Raw genomic sequence first — 22,808 nt, forward strand, 5'->3', positions numbered from 1 at the left:
AGTGTTTTGCCACCAAGTATTAAGTCTTGTTTGCCAAAGGGATCAAATACTTATTTCTCTGTGCACAATGCAAATAAATATGTATAATTTTGACTGTGATTTTCTGTTTTTTTTTAAATATAATCTATCTCTCACTGGTAAAATTAACCTAGCCTAAAAATTCTAGACTGTTCATGTCTTTGACAGTGGGCAAACTTACAAAATCAGCAAGGGATCAAATACTCCTTTCCTTCACTGTATATGTATGTGTGTGTGTATATATATATATATAGTGTGTGTGTGTGGGGATAGTTTTAAAGACGAAAAATATAAAGTATGCTGCTAAAAGAGGAGGCAAATCTGGTTTTATTTTATTAGAGGAAGTGATGTATTTTTGCCCCCTCCCCCCTCTTTTCTTTTTAATTGTCTGACGTAGGCTAAAAATAGGGCCTTCGCCATGCAGCAACGTCAACACAAGACTAAGAGTTCAGCAATTGTTGTACAGTAAATCAAAGGCGCTGGAATAACAGGCTTTTTCTGAAATGAAGCATTTGTCCTTGAATGCCTCCAGGTTGTGCAGGGGTTTGTCAGTTTTGTACTCCAATATCAGACCTTCTCCACGCTCCGTGTTGATGTTGTTCATATTGATGTCTTTTCCATTATTGGTGGCTATTGTACTTAATCTGACTTTTGCCTGCGCTGGAAGGTCCGGTATTTGTGCTTTAATATTTACATTCGACTTTACACCAAAATTGAGCACCATCATGAATACTTTGTTTAAACCGTCTATTTCCCTCACGTAGGCAAAAACATTGTCATCTGTCCAAACGTAACACAACCAACCTCTGTGGAGCGGTAATTCTGTCTTTCGTAGCTGGATTATTTCACGATACAAGTTTAGTGTTGAATCCGGCTTCGACATCTGAACCTTTGAGAAGGATTTCACAATATTAATAAAATTATGATTAAATTATTGTAAGAGATCAGAGGATACAGTTTCAGTTATTTGTTACACACTAATACGCTGGGAGCAATTTTACAGGTTTACTTTGCTCTGTTCAGTACCATCGGATTTGACGGCAAGAATGGATCTGGTATATAACACTGTAGCTTCCGTTATAAATAGAAGCCACGATGCGGATATGAACAGAACCTTCTAGGTTTTGCAATGGAAGATTTAGTAGAACTTACTTCAACGTTTATTTCTTCATAGTCCTGGTTGAGTGGCAGCCATGTTTTGTTAGCACCGCTAAACCCAGAGTTTGAGCTTGTATCCCACTGCATAGGTGTCTTCTCTGGGTTTTCAGCCTAGAAAGTGTGCATATAAGGTACTTTTAAGACCAATATTCAAAAATAAACTTCAGAGTTAATATAATCTATGTGCTTAGTAGAAGCCGTAATGTCACCGGACTCTGGTGGGCGTTATAGACTTTTTCTTTCAAATATCCATATAATCTAAAACCGCTTTAAAGGAGTTATATGAAGACTATCATTGATAGCATATAGAAAATTTCTGCAGCAATTCCGTTGAAAGTAGCAGACTTTCCGCTGTGGCAAAAACGTACCATTTCCTGCGTTTTTCACAATGCTGGGGGATGGTGACAAAACGCAGCCATTCAGTCCACTTTCCGCAGCAGTTGACATGTTCCAGTCGGAAAAATACGCACCGCAGGTCAATTTCTGCTCTGAATATTTACGCGGCGTGTGGATGAGATTTGTTAAAACTCTGCTGCTACAGTATTCTGCTGCGTATTTTCCGTCTGCTATTCCGTACGGAAAATACGCAGCAATCCCGCTACGTGTGGGGACAAGCCCTTACAGTTCCTACACCAGGAGTCGGCTACCTTCGTCTCTCCATCTGTTATAAAACTACATTTCCCAGCATGCTCTGATGGACTTTGGCTGTCAGGGCATGCTGGGAGTTATAGTTTCACAAGAGCTGGAGTGCCGGGGGTTCCTGACCCTTGTCTTACACAATGTTGGAATGGAAGTGGCACTGTGTAGAGGAAAAGCCAGAGGCCCAGAAATCAAATCCAAATCAGAAGACGGATCTGCCTTCAAAATTAAAGGGTTGCGGGAGGTATATTGGTTGCCATACAAACCTAGAAGTTCTCATCATCCCGCGATCCTTTAATTATTTTTTTTTAAGCTAACAGCATTAACCCCTTAATGACCAGCCTATTTTAGACCTCAATGACCAAGCTGTTTTTTACATTTTTCAATCGACGCATTCCAAGAACTATAACTTTTTTTATTTTTGCGTTGACATAGCTGTATAAGGTCTTTTGTGGGACAAGTTGTAATTTTTAATAGCACCATTTTGGTGTACATAGAATTTATTGATTAACTTTTTTGGGGGGGGGGATAGAAAAAAAAATTGCCACACTTTTTTGCATCCTAAAGTTACGCCGTTTACCGTGTGGTATAAATAACACAATAACTTTATTCAGCGGGTTGTTGCGATTACAGATACCAAATTTGTATAGGTTTTGTATGTTTTACTACTTTTACACAGTGAAAACACTTTTTTTCAAAATTATTTGAAGAGACAACTTTTTTTTATTTTTTTCGCCGATGCAGTTGTATGAGGACTTTTTTTTTTGCGGGGCGACTTGTAGTTTTCTTCGGTATCATTTTGGAGTAGATGTGACTTTTTGATCACTTTTTATCACAATTTTTTAAAGGCAGGATTCAAAGAAGACAGCAATTTTTCCATTGTTTTTTTTATTTATTTTTTTACGATGTTCATCGTGCGGGTTCAATGATGTAATAGCTTTATAGTCGGGGTCGTTACGGACGCGGCGATACCAAATATGCGTAACTTTTTTTACTTTTGTTTTTTGTAAGGGGGAAAAGTGGGTTTTTAATTTTTTTTATATGTATACTAGTCCTTCTCAATGAATTAAATTAACTTTTTGATGATATTCTATTTTAGTAATTCAATTCAAATAGTGAAACTCCTATATTATACAGATTCATTACACACAGAGTGATCTATTTCCAGCATTTTTTTCTTTTAATGTTGATGATTATGGTGAGGGTATGTTCACACGCACTGTTTTCAGGCGTTTTACGCCTTGAATTACGCCTGAAAAAAAGGGCTCCATTACGCCTACAAACATCTGCCCATTGCTTTCAATGGGTTTTACGGTGTTCTGTTCCCACGAGGTGTCATTTTACGCATCGCCGTCAAAAGATGGCGCGTAAAAAGACGCCCGCTCAAAAGAAGTTCATGTCACTTCTTGGGATGTTTTTGGAGCCGTTTTTTTATTGACTCCATTAAAAAACAGCTCCAATAACGTCCATAAAATACAACGCGAAAAACGCAAGTAGTTACAAAAACGTCTGAAAATCAGGAGCTGTTTTCGCCTGAAAACAGCTTTGTAATTTCAGACGTATTTTGCAAAGCCGTGTGAACATACCCTAACAGTTAATAAAAACCCAAAATTTAGTGTCTCAGAACATTAGAATATTATATAAGCCCAATTTCAAAAATGATTTTTTAATACCGAAATGTTGGCCTACTGATAAGTATGTCCAGTATATGCCCTCAATACTTGGTCGGGGCTCCTTTTGCATGAATTACTGCATCAATGCGGCGTGGCATGGGGGCGATCAGCCTGTGGCACTGCTGAGGTGTTCTCAATGCGGCGTGGCATGGAGGCGATCAACCTGTAGCACTGCTGAGGTGTTAACAATGCGGCGTGGCATGGAGGTGATCAGCCTGTGGCACTGCTGAGGTGTTATGGAAGCCCAGGTTGCTTTGATAGCGGCCTTCAGCTCGTCTGCATTGTTGGGTCTGGTGTCTCTCATCTTCCTCTTGACAATACCCTATAGATTCTCTATGGGGTTTAGTTCGGGCGAGTTTGCTGGCCAATGAAGCGCAGTGATACTGTGGTTATTAAACCAGGTATTAGTACTTTTGGCAGTGTGGGCAGGTGCCAAGTCCTGCTGGAAAATGAAATCAGCATCTCCATAAAGCTTGTCAGCAGAGGGAGCATGAAGTACTCTGAAATGTCCTGCTAGATGCTGCGCTGACTCTGGACTTGCTATAACACAGTGGACCAACACCAGCAGATGACATGGCCCCCAAACCATCACTGACTGGAAACTCCACACTGGACTGCAAGCAACTTGGATTGATGCCTCTCCACTCTTCCTCCAGACTCTGGGACCTTTCATCTGAAAACAGGACTTGTAAAGGCTTAGGAAACCTTTGCGGGTGATTTGTGTTGATTCGCTAATTAGAGTGTCACACCATGAGTCTACAATCTCCAACTTTTAGCCAATATTCACATTTTCTAAGACCTGAATCTATATAATATGAGTTTTACTATTTTAATTGAATTACTGAAATAAATAAACTTTTTGATGATACTCTAATTCATTGAGGAGTACTGTGTGTGTGTGTATGTGTGTGTGTATATATATATATATATACATATATATATATATATATATATATATATATATATATATATATATATATATAATTCATGATATATTAAGACTCCATATGTAGAAGAAAAGTGCTAGTACACTTGTTGATATTTAGGCATAAAGTGCAATGGTTTTTGTGGTAAAATAATTGATACATGAGCCTCCTATAAGCTTTGTCCATTACATGTAAAATACGATATGTCCCATTATCTTATGTCAATTCCATATAAACCCTCGCAATTAAAGGGAACCTGTCAATACATTTAGAGACACTAGACCACGAACACGCCATTGGGGTTTGGTATTCCTAACCTGCTGACCTCTCCGATGGATCTTTAGGGAATGATCAGTAAAGTAAGTTACAGATTCCCGATACAGGAGTGGCATCAGGCAACTGAGAACAGTATACAGCGGACTCCCAACCCGGACTCCTTTTGGTAAGTTCTAACTTTACTAATTATTCCCTAATTGTCTGTTTTAGCGGCAGGTTTGGAACACTAAACTCCAGCTGCATAACGGCATGTTGGTGGTTTAGTGGCTACAAATGTACTGACCGGTTCCCTTTAAGAAATATGCATTCTCGCAAATGTCTACTGGTGAGGATGTGTTTAAGAAATATGCAGGATCTACTGATAATATAGAAAATGCTTATGAATATAGAGGATACTCACTGGATTATGTTCACCAGATGGGTCTTTAGTCTCATTTAGTGCAGGGTTGTCTTGCATTCCCAGTTCTTCACCATAATAAGTGGTGGGGGTGCCCGGAAGAGTTATCAGTAGCATGTTAATAACCTTCACATAGTCCGTTCCTACCCGAGAAGCGACACGAGAATTGCTGGGGCTTCCAACCTAAAAGATTTATTAGAAAAATGCAATGAAATTACAATTAACCAAGGCGATCGCCAAGAACCAGATAAACCAATGGATGTAAAAACTGCTGAACGCCGTAACTTTTTGGAGTAATTTTTTTGGAGAACATGACTTTTTATGTATAGTTTTTTTTTTTCTTCTTTTAATAATAATAAATCAAAACAGTATTAACGACTGAGGCACAAAATATTTTTTAATCCATCGTGTAAAAAGTTACCAAAAAAAAGGACGGCAGAGCTGTGTGCATGAAGAGGGCTTGGAAGTCCCCGTGGCTCCGTGGAACAGCAGGCACTTCATGTGCTGCCGTATGGTGCTCCGTACAGCGCCATATTATGGAGTTATTCTCCCCTAGAAGTGATGCTTCTCAGTGAGAATAGTTTCGTAGTACAGCATCCGATAAGCATGCCGCATTTTTTCTGTCTGATTCATGGTGGAAAATAATGTATGTAAAAATTGGATGCCTATTGATGTACAGTGGGGTTTCATAGAAGTCTGAGGGGGCTGCACAGCTCCGAGGTGGTATGGAGCCGCGATATGTTTGTGTGCATGAGCCCCTGATGAAATGTGGAGAAAAAAAATATACCTATTCACTTTTTTTTCTCTCTGCTTTTTTTTAAGTTTTTTCATTTTCCTAAAAAATATCAAAAGACGTGTTCATGAAGTATCCTATTGCTGTCTATGGGCTAAACATTTCCTAAAATGTGTCCTACCATACTTTCTTTTAGAACAGTTTGAGGCCGTGTTCACACGTAGCGTAAATACTGCGGATTTTCCACAACTGATTTTATTGCGGAAATACAGCAGCATAATACCGTAGCAGCAGAGTCGATTAGATGTGAACAAATCTCACCCCCACGCTGTGTAAATGAGCGGAAAAAAACGGTCAGAAATTTACATGTGGTGCGTTTTTTTTTATTTGCAGCATGTCAATTGTATTTATGCATTCGCTGCTTTTTCGTTGCGGGTTTCCCCCATTGAAGTTAATGGGGAGGTAAAACCCACTACAAATTGCAGATGTTGCGATTTTTGCGCTGGAAAAGCTGCAAAAAAATCGCAACTCAGAAAAAACTTATACTTACCCAGAATTCTGTGCTTCTTCGTCCAGGCCGGCCTCCTGGGATGACGTTTGCAGCGGTCACATGGGATGAAACGTCATCCCAGAAGGGGGCTGCAGGACGGCAGAGGGGTGCGTCGCCATGGCTACGGGTATTAGTTATTTTTTTTTTTTGTGTCGTTTTCCGCAGCGGACATTTGACCACAATTTGGTGCGTTTTTTGGGCTGTAATTCGCTGCGGCGACAAGGGCTGATATGCTGCGTGCTTTTACGCAGCGTATCCGCCCTGTGTGAACATACCCTTAAGGTGGGCAAAGTATATTTTGCAAAATGCAGAGATTTGGTAATAAAACATAAATGCAGTGATTTACAGATTCATCTTAGATCACCAAAGAAACCTTTAGTTCTGAGTTTGGTTCAGTAGAACCGGGGAGAGTCCATGTGTCGTGTCTGTAATATGGCCACATGAAATAGACCTTACTTTGTAGTTCAACAGTTGCATTGTTGTTACAATATATTATGTATGGAGAAGCGCATCGTACCATCCAGTGAGGCCACTTTCCTTTGGGCATTGATTTCATCCACAGATCTACGTTATCAAATACAGATTTTCCTGAGATATCTCCTTTCAGGTCAAACAGATAGAAGTTGAGTGGAAAATCCGCTTCCTGGATGAAAGAGTTACCATAATACAACATTGTTTTTGCTGCTGTATTCCCATCATCGGACTCTGTACCCATGAACCTGCAAAAAAAACCACATAAGCAAACTCCATAAAAACTACAGGTGTCCTCGTTTTCAAGACACACAACTCTACGTAACCTCATCTAGGTCGTATTACCTGTAACGTCCAGGTTCTCTGCTGTATGTATTCATGGTCTGACGGAAATCACGCAGGATGTCGTGCATCCCGGTCTGTGTGGTTGTGTAGTCATGATAAAGTTCTCCATAGGATTTAATCGTGGTCTACGGGGACATAACAGTGAGGTTAACTTGTGAAATTGGAGCGGACGTGGGGGCTCAAACTATCTCCAGACTGATCTGCAGAATCTAGTGGTCTTGTTGGAGACAGTACGTGTGCAATCTCTAGAGACTTTCACCAATCTGGTATATCATGGGATGAAAGGAATGCCTAAAGGTTATGTAAACCTTGACATTCTATGCAACTTTTAAATTGCTTTTTATTTTTTTTAAATTTACTTTCTGAGGTACAGCTTTGAAGCTGTATCTCGCCGTCAAAGCCCCATCCGTCAGTCTCAGCCGGACGGACTGCTTTGTTGAATGCTGGTCAATCCAGCAAATAGCGATCACATCTAAGTTCATGAAGCTGGTAACTAAACCACACAATGGGGGAGATGTATCAAAACATGGGCAAACCAAAAGTGGAGCAGCAGCCCAAAGAAACCAATGAGATTCTGAATCTGGTTTTTTTATAGAGGCAATCTCATTGGTTATAGGCAATAGAATAGGCAAATGCTCCAACTTTCCTTAGAACCAGTTTTGAAAATTACACCTGCTGTGCTTTTCTTTTAAAGGACAGTCACCCTAAAATTTACCACCAAAAGTACTCAGGCCTTGTTCACACGACGGAAGATTAACACTAATTCCGACACGTTTTCCGTGTCGGAATCCGTGTAAATTCCACCTGTAAAAAGCCTCCCATTACTTACAACATGAAACCGCCCTATTGTTCTGACAGAGCAGAATTTTCAGCATCCGGAATTGCAAACCTTAAATTGATATGTCACTTCTTAAAGCGGTTTCCGTGGTGTATGCCACTGTGCAAAAAGCATGGGGTCACCACACGCTTTTTATCCCCATTAATCTGCATGCAGAAATGTGGCTGTTTTTACTGCAAAACCACAGCAGAAATCGGAGGGTCAGCCTCGGATTTCTACTGCACAATGTTGGCCAAATCCACGTCAGATTTTTCCTCAGGAAAAATCTGTTGTGTGAATGTAGCCTTAAGTAAAAGTTGCTGAGTTGACATCTTGTGTGGAGTCTTTTAATATTTTATTAAGCATTTTTTAAATGATTTTGTGCTCCTATGAGTGTTCAGACATAGGGGACTGATGCAGATATTCTGTCCGGATTTGCACCAAAATATACACGTTTGGTGCTGACTTCCGGACTAAATTTCCTGTGGAATCTGGGTCGGATTTGCTGCGAAATCCGACCCATGTCAATATACCATTACAGGTATTTGGTGACAACTATTAATGGCCGCCATTACAGTGATCATGAGTTGTCACCCAGCTTTTGTCTATGTGTCACTGTAGATCTAGCAGTTCTGGCATGACATTCATGAACCAGTTCCCCCAAATGGCAAAGTAAAATGTGACCTATCACCAGTAAATAATTCTATATCTGTTAGGCCTCATGCACACTTCCGTTTTTTTCTTCAGGGTGCTATCCGTTTTTGTCACTGATAGCACTCTGAACCCATTAATTTCAATGGGGCCATGCACACCTCAGTTTTTTTGACGGTCCGTTGCTCCTTTCCGTTCCAAAGTAGAGCATATCCTACTTTGGTCCGGGATTCCGTGACCGTGAGGCCCATGCAAGTCAAGGCATCCGTGTGCCGTCCGTGTGTGACGGAGCCGTTGCCTAGCAACCGCCGGGCGGGCAGAAAAACATGACAAAAATATTACACTAATCGGCAGCCTCTTGTCTCTATCAATAACTGATAGAGAAAAGAGGCTGCTGATTAAAAATAAAATAAAAAGCATTTCATACGTACCCGGTCGTTGTCTTGGTGACGAGTCCCTCTTCTTCCTCCAGTCCGACCTTCTTTTGTGACGCGGCAGCCTGTGATTGGCTGCCGAGGGCGCGGCAGCCTGTGATTTACTGCCGAGGCCGCGGCAGCCTGTGATTGGCTGCCGAGGCCGCGGCAGCCTGTGATTGGCTGCCGAGGGCGCGGCAGCCTGTGATTGAATGCCGAGGGCGCGGCAGCCTGTGATTGGCTGCCGAGGGCCCGGCAGCCTGTGAGTGGCTGCCGAGGGCCCGGCAGCCTGTGAGTGGCTGCCGAGGCCGCGGCAGCCTGTGATTGGCTGCCGAGGCCGCGGCAGCCTGTGATTGGCTGCCGAGGCCACGGCAGCCTGTGATTGGCTGTCGAGGCGACATGGATTGAACGTCATCGCTGGAGGCCGGACAGGAGGAATGTAAGTATGATTTTTTTTTTTTTTATTACATTATTTCCGCGCGCCGAGCATGGTACTGTCACCCTGGACAGTACCATGCTCGGCGCACGGAAACGGAAACACGGAGTGCACACGGGAGTGCACACTGAAACCACACGGCCGCTAAAACGGGTTCACGGACCCGTCAAAAGCGGCCGTGAAAAAGGTGTCGGAAGTGTGCATGAGGCCTAAGGCCTCATACACACTTCAGTTTTTTCCTTCAGGGTGCTATCCGTTTTTGTCACTGATAGCACCCTGAACCCATTCATTGCAATGGCCCCATGCACACTTCCGTTATTTAAACGGATCCGTTGTTCCGTTCCGTGCAAAGTACAGCATGTCCTACTTTGCTCAGTGATTCAGTGACCGTGTGGCCCATAGAAGTCAATGGGTCAGTGAAAAAAAACGGATGGCACACTGAAGGCTTCCGTGTGCTGTCCGTTTTTGACTGATCCGTTGCCATAGCAACGGCTGGGTGGGACAAAGTTCACAGACTCAGTCTACAGTAGCCAGTCAGTTCTGAAGATGGATGTGGAAAGAATGATATCATTGGTGCAGGATCACCCAGAACTGTGGGATACGCGCACAGAATGCTACCACGACCGTTATAAAAAGGACGCCGTGTGGGAGGAGCTTGCCAAGGAGCTTTTGACACGCAGATGGCAGCAGGGAACTAGTGCCCAGCGTCACAAGATAAGTAAGTAAATGCACACATTGCACTGCTTGTTTTCTGAGCATGCTTTTCTTTTGTTCCATTGTATGTAATTCTCAGTAGGTAAACTTTACACACCCACAGTAATGTTATTTTCGCATTGACCTGCTGTCTTATAACATGTGCTTTGCAATCCCAAAATTCTGACCGGTATAGACTTTGCGCAGTTTCAAGTGTGTCAGAGGGTAGCGTAGACCTTGCACAGTTGTATTCTGTATTATTTCTAGTAGAGATGAGCGAACTTATGAAAAGTTCGGTTCGGCTAGTTCGCCGAATTTCACAAAAAAGTTTGATTCGGACCGAACTAGTTCTGACCGAACCTGTAATTTCCGTGCGCCGAGCATGGTACTGTCCAGGGTGCTGATAGAGTTAATGGGCTGCACTAACTCTTTCAGCAACCTTGACAGTACATGTTCGGCGCACGGAAAATAAAATGTTAATGTAATAAAAAAAATATATAAATTCGTTCATACTTACATTCCTCCTGTCCGGCCTCCAGCGATGACGTTTCATCCATGTCACCGCTCGCTGCAGCCAATCACAGGCTGTAGTGGTGGTCACGCTCGTCACGTGACCGCCTCTGCAGCCAATCACAGGCTGCCGCGGCCTCTGCAGCCAATCACACGCTCCTCTCCTGAAATACTCTGTGCTGCCTTAAACTCTGTGGACAGGTCAGGATCCTGTTTCTTTTAAATGCTGCACTGTAGCGCAGCCTTATATCGTGGATCGAGCGGGTTCCCCAGCAGCATTTAAAAGAAACAGGATCCTGACCTGTCCACAGAGTTTAAGGCAGCACAGAGTATTTCAGGAGATGAGCACGGCCGGCCACGGGCAGCCGGTCGTTTTTCCGAGCCGTGCTCCCATTATAAAGTATAGGAGCACGGCCCGTAAAATAAAAAAATAGAACATGTTCTAGCTTTTTAACGGCTCGGGCACCTTCCCGTGAGAAAACGGGAAGGTACCCGTGGCTAACAGAAGTCTATGGGCCCGCTATTTCGGGTCGTAATTACGACCCGTAAATCCAAAGTAAGCCAAGCAGAGTAATCTCAAACTGTTCTCTATGCTCTGAAAGCTAAGAAAACAGCACCAAAAACTTCTTGTAACCTTTCTATGGGTGTTTCCTGGGACATGTGACAGGTTCAAGTGAAGTTCACATCCGTTTTTTAAACGGAAACACGGAACGGAAACGGAGTGCACACGGAAACAAAAACGGACACACGGATCCATCAAAAACGGCCGCTAAAACGGTGATGGAAGTGTGCATGAGGCCTTAATGCAATCTATAGCAGCCTCCCGGATATCCTTCTCATTCCTGGTCTAGATCCATGTAATGATTATGTACAATGTAACATTTCCATTTAATATGTATAAACTATAGACACGTACCGGAACTTGTAACTTGTTGACCTGAGGTTCATCTCGGAGGTGATCCGCTTCCAGGAGGAACTTAGCAGCATCGATTGTAAAACCATCAACACCTTTCTCAAGCCAGAATTTTATAATATCCTGAGATAACAAACAGATTTATTCAATTGCTATGGGAACGGTATTGATGAAGATATAACCCATCTTATTTCCATCTGTTTAAGACTCAAATATTACGAAAGCCCCTTAAGTGTGATCAGAAATTAATTGTGATCTGCCAAGACCTGAAACGTCCGCTTACTAATTACTGTGGTAGTCATTATGCTACATAGATGAACCAATACTCAGGAAGGCTGGACAACCTTAAAGGCGCGGTGTTCTCGGAGGCTCCTGATTCCCATTGTGCACATGGTAGTGACAGCGGCTTGTATGCTTATAGTAATGTAAAGCTGGTCATGAACATTCAGTAATTGAGATCTGGAAGACCCTTCACAAACAATAAAGATGATTCTCATCCATACGTGCATGTAAATGGCTCAGGGAAGGGTTGTCAAGTGAAGGTCCGAGATAAACACCAACGAGGGTTAATAGGAGGAGATACATCGGGTTACTTACTAAATTACTAACCCCATGAGCCTCACATTATAATCGTAAGTAACCTAATGTACGTCACATTAGTAATCCCATGCATTTATTCTTTTTAATTATATAAAAATGTCCACATCCAGTACAGTCTACGCAGAGACAGAGCGGGGCACAGACTAATTAGGAACATACCGCTGACACTGGTAGGTGGTTTTTGCCTGCTACAATAGTGTGCCCGCCGTGCCTGTGCCTCTATCTGTCTCAACCTTCTCTTTCCCCTTCCTCCCTGAATGGTTATGTTGAGTGTGGTCAGTCACTAACATAGTAGAGGAGGAACATCCCTCGTTTGCTGCAGTAGCGCCTAAGCGGGCTTTGGAGGCCAAATCTTACTTTGGTGCTGCTGCAGCACAGGAGAGACGTCCCTTGTTTATTGGCCGCTGACTGTCATCCCAGTGTCGAGATGAGATCGGAAGAGAGTTAAAAGAGATCTCTAATCCCCTCCTGGTCCAGACAGCAGGTCCGGGTTCGGACTCTGGTTTGTCAGTTTAGCACCCCTGCTATAAACGTTAGACTATTGAAGGATTTTCTAAAATCAGTGATCCGCCAACAAGTATCTAGTGTCTGTGCGATGTATGAATTTATGTTGTTTTACTTCTGATATTAAAATTTGAGTTTAGTAGATGCAATCCTCATCTACCCTTAAGGTTGTCTTCGTTAAGCAATTCCTTTTTGTTAGAAGTGTCCCCTGTTGTTAAGCTGATTACAGGATGTCCTGCTGCTGTGACCCTTCACAGATCAGCATTAATCTTAGGCTGGGTTCACACGACCTATTTTCAGGCGTAAACTAGGCATATTATGCCTCGATTTACGCCTGAAAATACGGCTCCAATACGTCGGCAAACATCTGCCCATTCATTTGAATGGGTTTGCCGATGTACTGTGCCGACGACCTGTAATTTACGCGTCGTCGTTTGACAGCTGTCAAACGGCGACGCGTAAAATGACTGCCTCGTCAAAGAAGTGCAGGACACTTCTTTGGACGTTTTTGGAGCCGTTTTCTCATAGACTCCAATGCAAACAGCTCCAAAAACGCCGCGAAAAACGCGAGTTGCTCAAAAAACGTCTGAAAATCAGGGGCTGTTTTCCCTTGAAAACAGCTCCGTATTTTCAGATGTAATTGCAGTTATCTGTGCACATACCCTTAGGGGAAATGCAGCAGTAAGTGTTCAATTCCCCGGCAGCGCCACCACAGGATAAATGATGCACTGCATAGTTCGTATTGCAATCAATGGGCTGTCCATGTAATGCACAGATGTGATGGGTCCTCCAGAGCCTAAATAGAGCATCCCCCACCCTCTATTAGCTTAGATTGCCATAATAGGTTATTTGAAAATAGATTTTCTATACTAAACAGCCACTTAATTTCATCCTCATAAGGGTTATATAAGCTAAGTATTGGTGGTAGTAGTAGGAGTGGAAGTAGTAGTAAAAATAAGCCTCCGCATCAATGTATTCGGAAGTGGAGTCTTGCAGATAGCACAATAACACAAGAGTACACTACCACAAAAAAAATCCAGAGCATGATCTCATTTCCATTCGAAAAATGTTCCGCATCATGTGGATGAGATATGTTAAAATCTCATCCATGTGGCTGGTACTGTAATCCTCACTGAAAATCTGCAGCATTTCTGTCCCGTGTGGACTCTGTACAAGTGATGGAAATGCTATGGATTTTCCATGCGGATTTCATTTTTGGCACGTATATCCGAACATGCTGGGGATTTTCAAGTCTATGATATGCTTATTCTGTTATAGATATTCACAGTAGAAGGGGTGAAATCTGTGGTGAATCTGCAGCAAAATCCACTCGTAACGCGTTCGCTGTGGTTTTGCTGGAGAAGAATCCACAACAAATCCACTTCATGTGCGGGTGCCGTTAAGATGGATCTGGCATGCAGGCATCACAGAAGATGTACACAGATATGTAGAAAGGAGTTAATCACTTTTTATAATAACTTGAGATTTGCTTAATAGGCAATTTGTGTCACAATATAAAAGTTAATAATTATAAATCAGCGAATCCTGTGTTATTGTTTTAAAGCTTCCTTGGACAACTTGTCAGCAGTTTGAGGTATGTGTAGAGTGACTAATTTTATAATTATGGCTTAATGAGAAAACCAGCGGGTGTAAAGTTCACCGGTTTCCCGAGTTACTGACGCACCTATTAACAGGCTGATTGAAGTATAGACTTATTAACCTTTCTCATTTTAAAGCTAATTCTCCATTCTGTGATGGATCGCAGGGAGGTGTAAACACGATGTCAACATGTGACACGGGTAAAGATACTGGAAAGGACTGATCAAATGTCATCAACTCAATCTAAAAGCAAAATCAACATCACCCCTCAGTTTAAGTCTACATAAACGTTAAATAACTTTGAAAATACTTTGCTTTGTCAACCTTTTTGGGGTTATAATTTTTATTCTCTATTCTTATACACAGCTGCTTTCAAAATTGTGCTGGTTGCCCTTGGAAACAGACGACAGTTTATCTTTGCTCTGCTGTCAGACATGTGACCTGCTTAACTGACTTCTAAACTTCCACAATACATTGCTCTCCACTGCTCAGACAGAAAACGAGTACAATTCTGAATCTAGCTTTGATATGAAAAGAAAAAAAAAAACATCATGAAACTTACCACAGTAAAAATAAAGCAAAGATACTTAAAAATTGTATGTAAATTGAAATAAAACTATTTTCAAAAGAAGTTTAAGTAAAGGATGTATTTGTTGTGTCAACAATGTGAGGAACAAAACATTTTTTGGGGTCTCCTAAGGCTTTAAGATTACGTCCATTTTGTATAAATTCTGTGACATCACCAATGATCTCCACTCGGTTGACAGACGTGGGTGCCTGTATGACAAAATCTCTGTTCACATCTGCGTTAGAGGTAATTTCATCAGATTTGATATAAAGTATAGCACTGTATTCAGATTTGGAATAGTTCAGGTTCACATTTTTAAGTCTATTATAGGTTGGCTATGCACTATGGGTAAAGTCATAGTTAGGCATCAAAATAATTTTCAAGTGTGGACCTGGCTCTAAAGTGCGTCATTGCTGGCTCCTAAGTTCTAGAGCTGGCACTTACTGTAGACCTAGCTAAGATTTGTCCAAGTCTGTTTTCATGCAATATGGGCCCCAAAAAACATGGCCGTGAATTTTTCACAGATTTAGTTTTTCCCACTTACCAAAATTTCATTGTGGACATCGGGGTTGTGGAAATTTAAATCCGGTTGCTCTTTACGGAACTGGTGCAGATAGCATTGTCTCCTTACATCGTCATATTCCCAAGCAGAGCCTCCATACACGTTCACCTGAAAATAACAATACATTTTTTATGGAACAAAACCCCTTTTTCTAATAGAAGGTTTACAAATTGAATACGACTCCATTACATATTCAAAAATAATAATAATTGTTATTTAATGAATTTGGAGGTGGTCATTATCTAGTCTGATCCAATATTAATGAGAATGTAGCCTATCAAATGAATGAAGTACTGGTACCTGTTAGATTAAGTAAGACATGTTGAATATTGGACAGTGATGATACTAGTGCCTAATGGATTATATGGGAGACATGAAGTAGTATAATTGTCTACCTTGTGTTATGTCAAACATCCAAGTATCTACAAGGACCAAATCAGGACAATAGCTGTGGAGCTGGACATCACATGGATGAATATGGATATCCTTCTTAAGACTTACCCAGTTATTGGGAGGGGTAACTTGGCCTCCGGTGTCTTGACAGTGTTTCCAAATATAGTAGTCAGTATATTTATCATCACTATTTCTGCTTAGATTGAACCAGTTGTGTTTATTGCTGGTGTGATTTGGGATTAGGTCAATGATTAGTTTTATACCTAGTGGATAAGAAGACATAGGGATGGTTTAGACTTAGGTACAGTCAGTGAAATAAGCTTGGCTTGTAAATCAGATTCTATTACCTTTGTCATGTAGACCGGCAAGTAGGTTCTCAAAATCACTCATGGTCCCAAAACTTGGGTCAACATCCCGGAAGTCATCAACAGCATATCGGTAGTCTTTTAGCGTGGATTTGTAAAAAGGAGCAACCCAAACAGTGCTGACATCTAGATACACAAAGTGATCTATCTTTTCCTGGATTCCTAAAAAGTTTTAAAACCATCTTGATGTTATGAATGTTCTTCAGACTGACAAATAGCAAAAATAAAGATCAACAAACAATGAGACAAAAAGAAAGTGGAAGGTGCCCATAAGAGCTTACAATCTAAAAGGAGTTATTGGAGAAAAGGCCTATATGTGACCAGTGGACCAGATACTCCTATGTAGAGTGTGTTAGATAATGCGCCTACCAGGGAATCCTATGGTACTCTGGTGGACCAGTCCAACCATGGTATCTTCCAATCTAGGGAAGTCAGCCACATGGTGCAGTTTGTACATACCCATTCCGACACACCACTTACAGGTGATAGCCCTACTGTAGCCAGTTGTCCTCACTATGGGGGCTGACCTGTAGATGCATGGTTTAAACCTCTACAAGTACTTTAAGTGGATGCTAAAACATTATGAAACTTTGGTTATGGTACATTAACATATAGTCAGCATATTTTTTATGCTATACACCAGCTTTTTAATAAAAAAATAATGGTTGTCTTCATGATACAACCACTAAGTGTTCTGTACCTTCTGTTGACAACCAAAGCTACAAATAACCAGTCCATAAATTACATTATAAGTGTCATACAATATGGTGCCCAGACAGTGCCATACATTGGCCAAATGATGCTTCTATACAGTTGACTAAATAACAATTCTTTCACCATACACTGCTATAATAATATAAAATACAGTCAGCTCCTTTGTAGCAGTTCCACAAAAAAGTAAATACCACTTTACAGTGCTCATATAATACCCATGTACAGTGACCGCTCTATATGTAAAGTAATCTAATTATAGTGCTATGTCTAACTAATTATATAAAATTATTATTAAGATTGGTGGTTGTGACCAGGCTTGGGTGCTGGCCATCCGTGGCACCCACGTCAGCAGGAGGGTGACTGAAGTACCCTGTACAACCGCATAGTTCGCATACCCCTAAGCCTGGTCCTGACCCTACCTACACTATTGTGTCTTGGTGTGGTTACACTCCAACGAGCCAAAAAATGGTCTTCTTAATTTATTACATGTTCATTAGTTAATAAAAAAACATATTTTCAGCTTGTAGGTCTGGCAATGTTGTAACAATTGTCTCTGCTATCTTTACTATTAGAATTTATAGCTGCTTTTTCAAGAACATAGCAAAGAGGACCAATATTAGGCTATGTTCACACGGAGTATTTTGGGGGAGGAATATCTGCCTCAAAATTCCGTTTGGAACTTTGAGGCAGATATTCCTCTCCCTGCACGCCGATTTTCGCGGCGATTATCGCGCCGTTTTTCGCCCGCGGCCATTGAGCGCCGCGGGCATAAAACAGCGAGAAATACGCTTTCTCTGCCTCCCATTGAAGTCAATGGGAGGTCAGAGGCGGAAGCGCCCGAAGATAGGGCATGTCGCTTCTTTTTCCCGCGAGGCAGTTTTACTGCTCGCGGGAAAAAGACGCCGACGCCTCCCATTGAAATCAATGGGAGGCGTTCTCGGGCCGTTTTTGCCGAGTTTTGCGACGCGGTTTCCGCGTCAAAAAACTCGGCAAAATACCCCGTGTGAACATAGCCTAATTATCAAGTCTTCGAGAAGATAATAGCAGTGAAAGGCTTTAAGCAATGCATTATCAATCATAAAACAATAAAACCACCAGATAACGCTGCACTTATTCGTTATGTCATCTGATTATGTGCACTGTATGACCACTCGCTGTACTTTACAGCACTTATTCACTGGTATTATTTACTGACAAGGTCAAAGTGCACCTGAAATCCATTGGCAATGAACATTAGAGGACAAAGTTACTGTTCATTCGTACCTTGGTAACAAACAAAACAATTTTATGATCATGCAAAACACAAAATCCATGCAAAGTTCTGAAAACTGCTCAAAAGAATTAAATTACATGCAAATTTGATGTACAATTCATTTTATTCAAACCTATTTAATATTTTTTGTTTGTATAGGCAAATATACAAATGCTGCACTGTGATTGGCTACTATGGGTAACGGACAGTTTTCTTGTTACACAGTCTTGATAAATAATGTAGCCAATACTGATTGCAGCGGTGATGCCAATATGTACGGCACATGACTGCTGTGTCCAACAACTGGCTGCAGTGGCCACTTGTCGGTACGGCACATCATTGCAAACCGGGACCATAAAACCGTTGGCTCTGGAGTGGCGGGGGATTTAAAAGGTGACTATGGAAATATGCATCTGACAGAAAAAACGTTTTAATGAAAACCCATTTTAATGGGAATGGATAAAATATGGATAAAATATATCTGCATACATTTTTTTCCACTTTCAAACTGTACAAATATGACTAATAATTTTAACATGGAGGTTAATCTCGTCAATGGCCTTTGTTTCAGAAGTTAAAGGGGTTATCCGATTGGGAAAATCTCTTTTTGATAGAAAGGTCCCTTGACAATAAGCCAATCACAAAGTGTCCTCTTACTGGAACCCCCAGCGATCATCTCTAATCTGTGGGTAATCCTGGCAGTACATGTTCAATTTCCCTGCAGCACAACCACAGGACAAATTAAGCATTACACAGTGCCCATTCATATCAATTGGCTGTCTGTGTAATGCAGGACAGGTCATTGAGAGAAAGAGATGCTCTTTGAAACCGCTCTCAACTGTGGCCAAGATGAGGATCCTGAACAGAGGTACCCCCCTCTATTAACTCAGAATTCTATAATAGGGTATATGAAAATGGGTTTTCTAAACCAAACAACACTTTTGACCCGACATTCACATGCATCCATGCAGCATAGTCAGCATACCAATTCTGCACTGTATGAATACTGTAAAGCCAAATGTGGGTTGACCCTCACCCAATTCATCTGACCTCTCTCAGCATGACAATTGCTCTGAGAGTTCTTACCCGCCACCTTACTCCAGCTGTGTAGGCTCATTTTTCTCCATACGTACACTAACCTGTTTTATATTTTTGTAGGCAATAAGATATACCTTTTTTAAATAAATTTACAATAAACTGGATTTTTATCACTGAGGAGTGCTGGACGCCATGAATCCTTTTAAACGTTTGGCTCTTTATACTGGCCCAGGGACTTGGATGTTTTCCGTGCACCCAATGTATTACTACTGTGCAAATACTAAATAGGGTGAGCTAATCACTTTTTTCTGTATATTCATTCTTCTCCATACTGACGGAAAGTGAAGAGGATTCTCGTCTAACAAACTCCCCTGAAATAATCTCTGTAAAAGTTGGAGAGATGTGTGTGGGCAATAACCCATGGGAGGACCAAAAAATTCTCATTCATTACAATTTACCCTTTACAGTCTAAATTTTCCAATTTATACAACATGGAGAAACACTGAGAAGAAAATATTTTGAGATTAAATGGAAGATATCTTTTTCACATTCTAGCAAAAACATAGCACGTACCTTTAAGATCACCAGAACCATCATTGTTGCTGTCTCGGAAAGACTTTGGGTAGACTTGATAAATTGGACTTCTCTGCCACCAGTCAAGACACTTAGGTGAGAGGGCTATAATTGTGATGGTAGCTGCTATTATGGCCAGTGTTGCTATGATGATGAGCCAGAAGAGAATCTCTCGGGTAACTTTATAGCATGGTTGATTAGAAAAATGTAGTAGAACGTCTTTAGACATCCCAGCATACGGCTTCAGGGGAATTGGGTCTTCAGAAGAATCCAATTTAACTGTGTAAGTGAGGTCTTCAGTTTGACTATTTTTCCGGCTTCCGGATATTGCATGTTCATCACACCCCTGATCAGCGATGAAACCATTGTTCTCCACCCCTGTCTTCTTCAACTCCACTGAATTAAACTCCTCATCCATGGTCACAGCTAGGCCAACTTCTGATTCACAGACATACAACAGTGGCGATGATCAAAAAGCAAAGTTTACCTGAGGTCTGTCAGCAAACCGCTGCAAACTCCCTTTAAATACTTCAGCTTAGGTCAAGGTACAGAGAGACAGAATAATACAAAGTTCTGGTAATCATTGATGTTCCACAGATGCATAACGACCTGGATTATTGGGTGTCCGCAATCTCTGTGTAATGTAGTGATGATAAGAGTAATAGTCGTTTGCTCACTACAGTTCGGGAACACACAGTAAAGTACAAGTCATTCGTGGCAATGTGATCACTCTGAGGAAGAACAATGGTTGTTTGATGCGCACAAATTCCTGGCCATGGTCGCACAATGGATCCATTCTCAAGATGGATTTGAATTTCAAATATTTTGATTGCGAGAGTTACTAAGATTTAACTATTTCTTCTGCATGAATGCACAAAGGTGCGGAAGGAAGTCTGTATCCAACTCTAATGTGAAGGGCAGATTGCTTATTTCCTTCATTGCATTATTGATTGGTAGCCACCCTAAAAAACGCTATTGCAAAAAAAAAAAGTGTTTTTCTCTTCCAACATCTTTATACAGAACTATATACAGTGCCGTAAAAAAGTATTGGCCCTCCTCATTTCTTCTACTTTGCAACTTTTTCAAACTTTTTTTCCCCACACTGGAATATTTGAATAACTTTCTTTTTCATCTCATCCTTTTGATCGCAGGATCATATTCTGATTTCAGCAAATAAAGTTTATTTATTTTATAATGAAAAGTTTCAATTCCTCACGGTTTTCCAGATCACTGCTTGCTGTCATTTAATACGAACCTTCATTGTTTAATTCCAGTTCATCAAAATCTGTCCTGGTCATGTCATGATCACACAGGTGCACAGCCTGTTACGAGACACAGCTCTGATAACTGTACTGTAAAAGGGGTTTTACACAGGACAATTATCGGGCAGACGAGCGTTAATATAACACTCGTTGCCGATAATTGCCCTATGTAAACAGGGGAATGCTCAATCATCTGTTGGTCGTATCGTTTTAGAAAAGTAAAATATTATCGTTGTCAGTAGCACATCTCCCTGGGAGACAGGGAGACGCGCTGGCGACATAATAATAATGGATGGGGACGAGCGATCGGAGTAACGACCGCTCGTCCCCATCCATAGCTCTGTGTGAAAGGAGCAAGCGAGCACCAATCATCGATGTCTCGTTGATCAGCGCTCGCTGCACCAGGCGCTTATTGGCCGGTGTAAAAGGGCCTTATGGCTCCAGTCATATGTATCGGATTTGCATATTGCAGCAGAAATCCGAGATCCAGATGAGGATTAGGCCCAGTGGTATTTAATGGGGATAATATTTGGTTTTTCCGCACGGAATAAGTAGCATGCTTTTTTCGAAGGTGCAAACAAAACTCCACATGGAAATTTTCCGTGGCAAGTGAACGGGGTTGCGTAAGTCCCATTTACATGTTTTGGATGAGGATTGTCATCGGATTCGACATGAAATCCGTGTCAAATCCAGAACGTGTGAGATTTGTTGCAGAAATGTTTGTGATTGTTACATTCATTTGATTGGGGCTTGCAGAAATCCATGCACATGCTGCAGAAACAACCCAGTTACACTTATGGAAATCTGCCACATGTGAATTCACCCTAAGGCCTGATATACCGACCGTGTATCAGACATATTTCCCAGACCGACCACAGTTCAGGAAGCCAGACTCCTAGCATCATAGTTATCTATGATACTGAAAACATGATTACAGTGCGGGACAGTATTCCAGCGGGGAGGCAGGGACTCCTAGCACCATAGATTACTATAATGTTAGGAGCCCGACTCCTTGAACTGTGGTTAGTCCGGGAAATACGGCCAACACACGGTCTGTATATCACGGACCCAACACAGCCATCTGTATAAGGCCTAATTGTACATTTTATAAATTATTTATGAACAAGAGACAAAAAGCACCAATGAGGGGTCGGGTCCCTACAATGGGCAAGGTAACAGCACAAACATAGCATGATACTATGAAAAGGTACAAAAGAGCTAATAACATATGCATGTATATATGGCATAATCACAGTAGGCAAATATTACAGAGACCCAACTCAGGGTTCGACATTCTCTTTAAATTTGTAATATAACACACAGAGGAGAAAAAAGAAAAGAGAGAGAGAGAGATTAAAAAATAATAAAAAAAGAAGAGAGAGGAAAAAAAATGGTGGGGGAAGAAAACTTGGTGGGGGATAGAGGACATATCAGGGGGAGAAAGGTCAGTGTAGCTGAAGGTAAGTATGATCGTTGCATTGAATCTTATAGGAAGTCCCAGTACTTCGCACTCTGCTGAAATTCCATCCAAAGGAGCCAAATCTTGCAGAATATATCATGCACTTTATGGACAAAAGTTTGGGGCACCTATGCATTACACCTACTGGAGCTTTTAGGACATCCCGTTCTAAACCCACTCTAATTATTATATAGCTAAAACAGCTTACACTCTTCTGGGAAGACTTTCTACAAGATTTTGGAGTGTGTGGAAATTTTTGCTTTTTCATCCAGGAGAGCATTTGTGAGGTCAGACACTGAT

The 22,808-nt window shown here is 41.4% G+C and overlaps 1 protein-coding gene across 1 annotated transcript; it reads right to left on the reverse strand.

Moving 5' to 3' along the window:
• Positions 1-327: 327 nt before the first annotated feature.
• Positions 328-20,476, reverse strand: SLC3A1 (solute carrier family 3 member 1). Its single transcript, XM_075864577.1, has 10 exons — positions 19,788-20,476; positions 16,193-16,372; positions 15,954-16,108; positions 15,435-15,560; positions 11,623-11,742; positions 7,187-7,311; positions 6,888-7,089; positions 5,091-5,270; positions 1,171-1,287; positions 328-907 (listed from the first exon to the last, which is right to left on the reverse strand). Exons 1-10 carry the CDS (start codon positions 20,203-20,205, stop codon positions 467-469), a joined length of 2,064 nt encoding a protein of 687 aa, XP_075720692.1. The 5' UTR covers positions 20,206-20,476; the 3' UTR covers positions 328-466.
• Between the last annotated feature and the right edge of the window lie 2,332 nt (positions 20,477-22,808).

Source organism: Rhinoderma darwinii, chromosome 4, assembly GCF_050947455.1.
Source record: "Rhinoderma darwinii isolate aRhiDar2 chromosome 4, aRhiDar2.hap1, whole genome shotgun sequence".
Lineage (NCBI taxonomy): Eukaryota > Metazoa > Chordata > Amphibia > Anura > Rhinodermatidae > Rhinoderma > Rhinoderma darwinii.

Coding starts and splice junctions, on each gene's coding strand:
- SLC3A1 (XM_075864577.1), bottom strand. CDS start 20,205: ATGGATGAGGAGTTTAATTCAGTGGAGTTGAAGAAGACAGGGGTGGAG. Junction 15,561..15,953: donor TTACCCCTCCCAATAACTGG/GTAAGTCTTAAG, acceptor TGTTATTTTCAG/GTGAACGTGTATGGAGGCTC. Junction 1,288..5,090: donor CATCTGGTGAACATAATCCA/GTGAGTATCCTC, acceptor CACACTTTCTAG/GCTGAAAACCCAGAGAAGAC.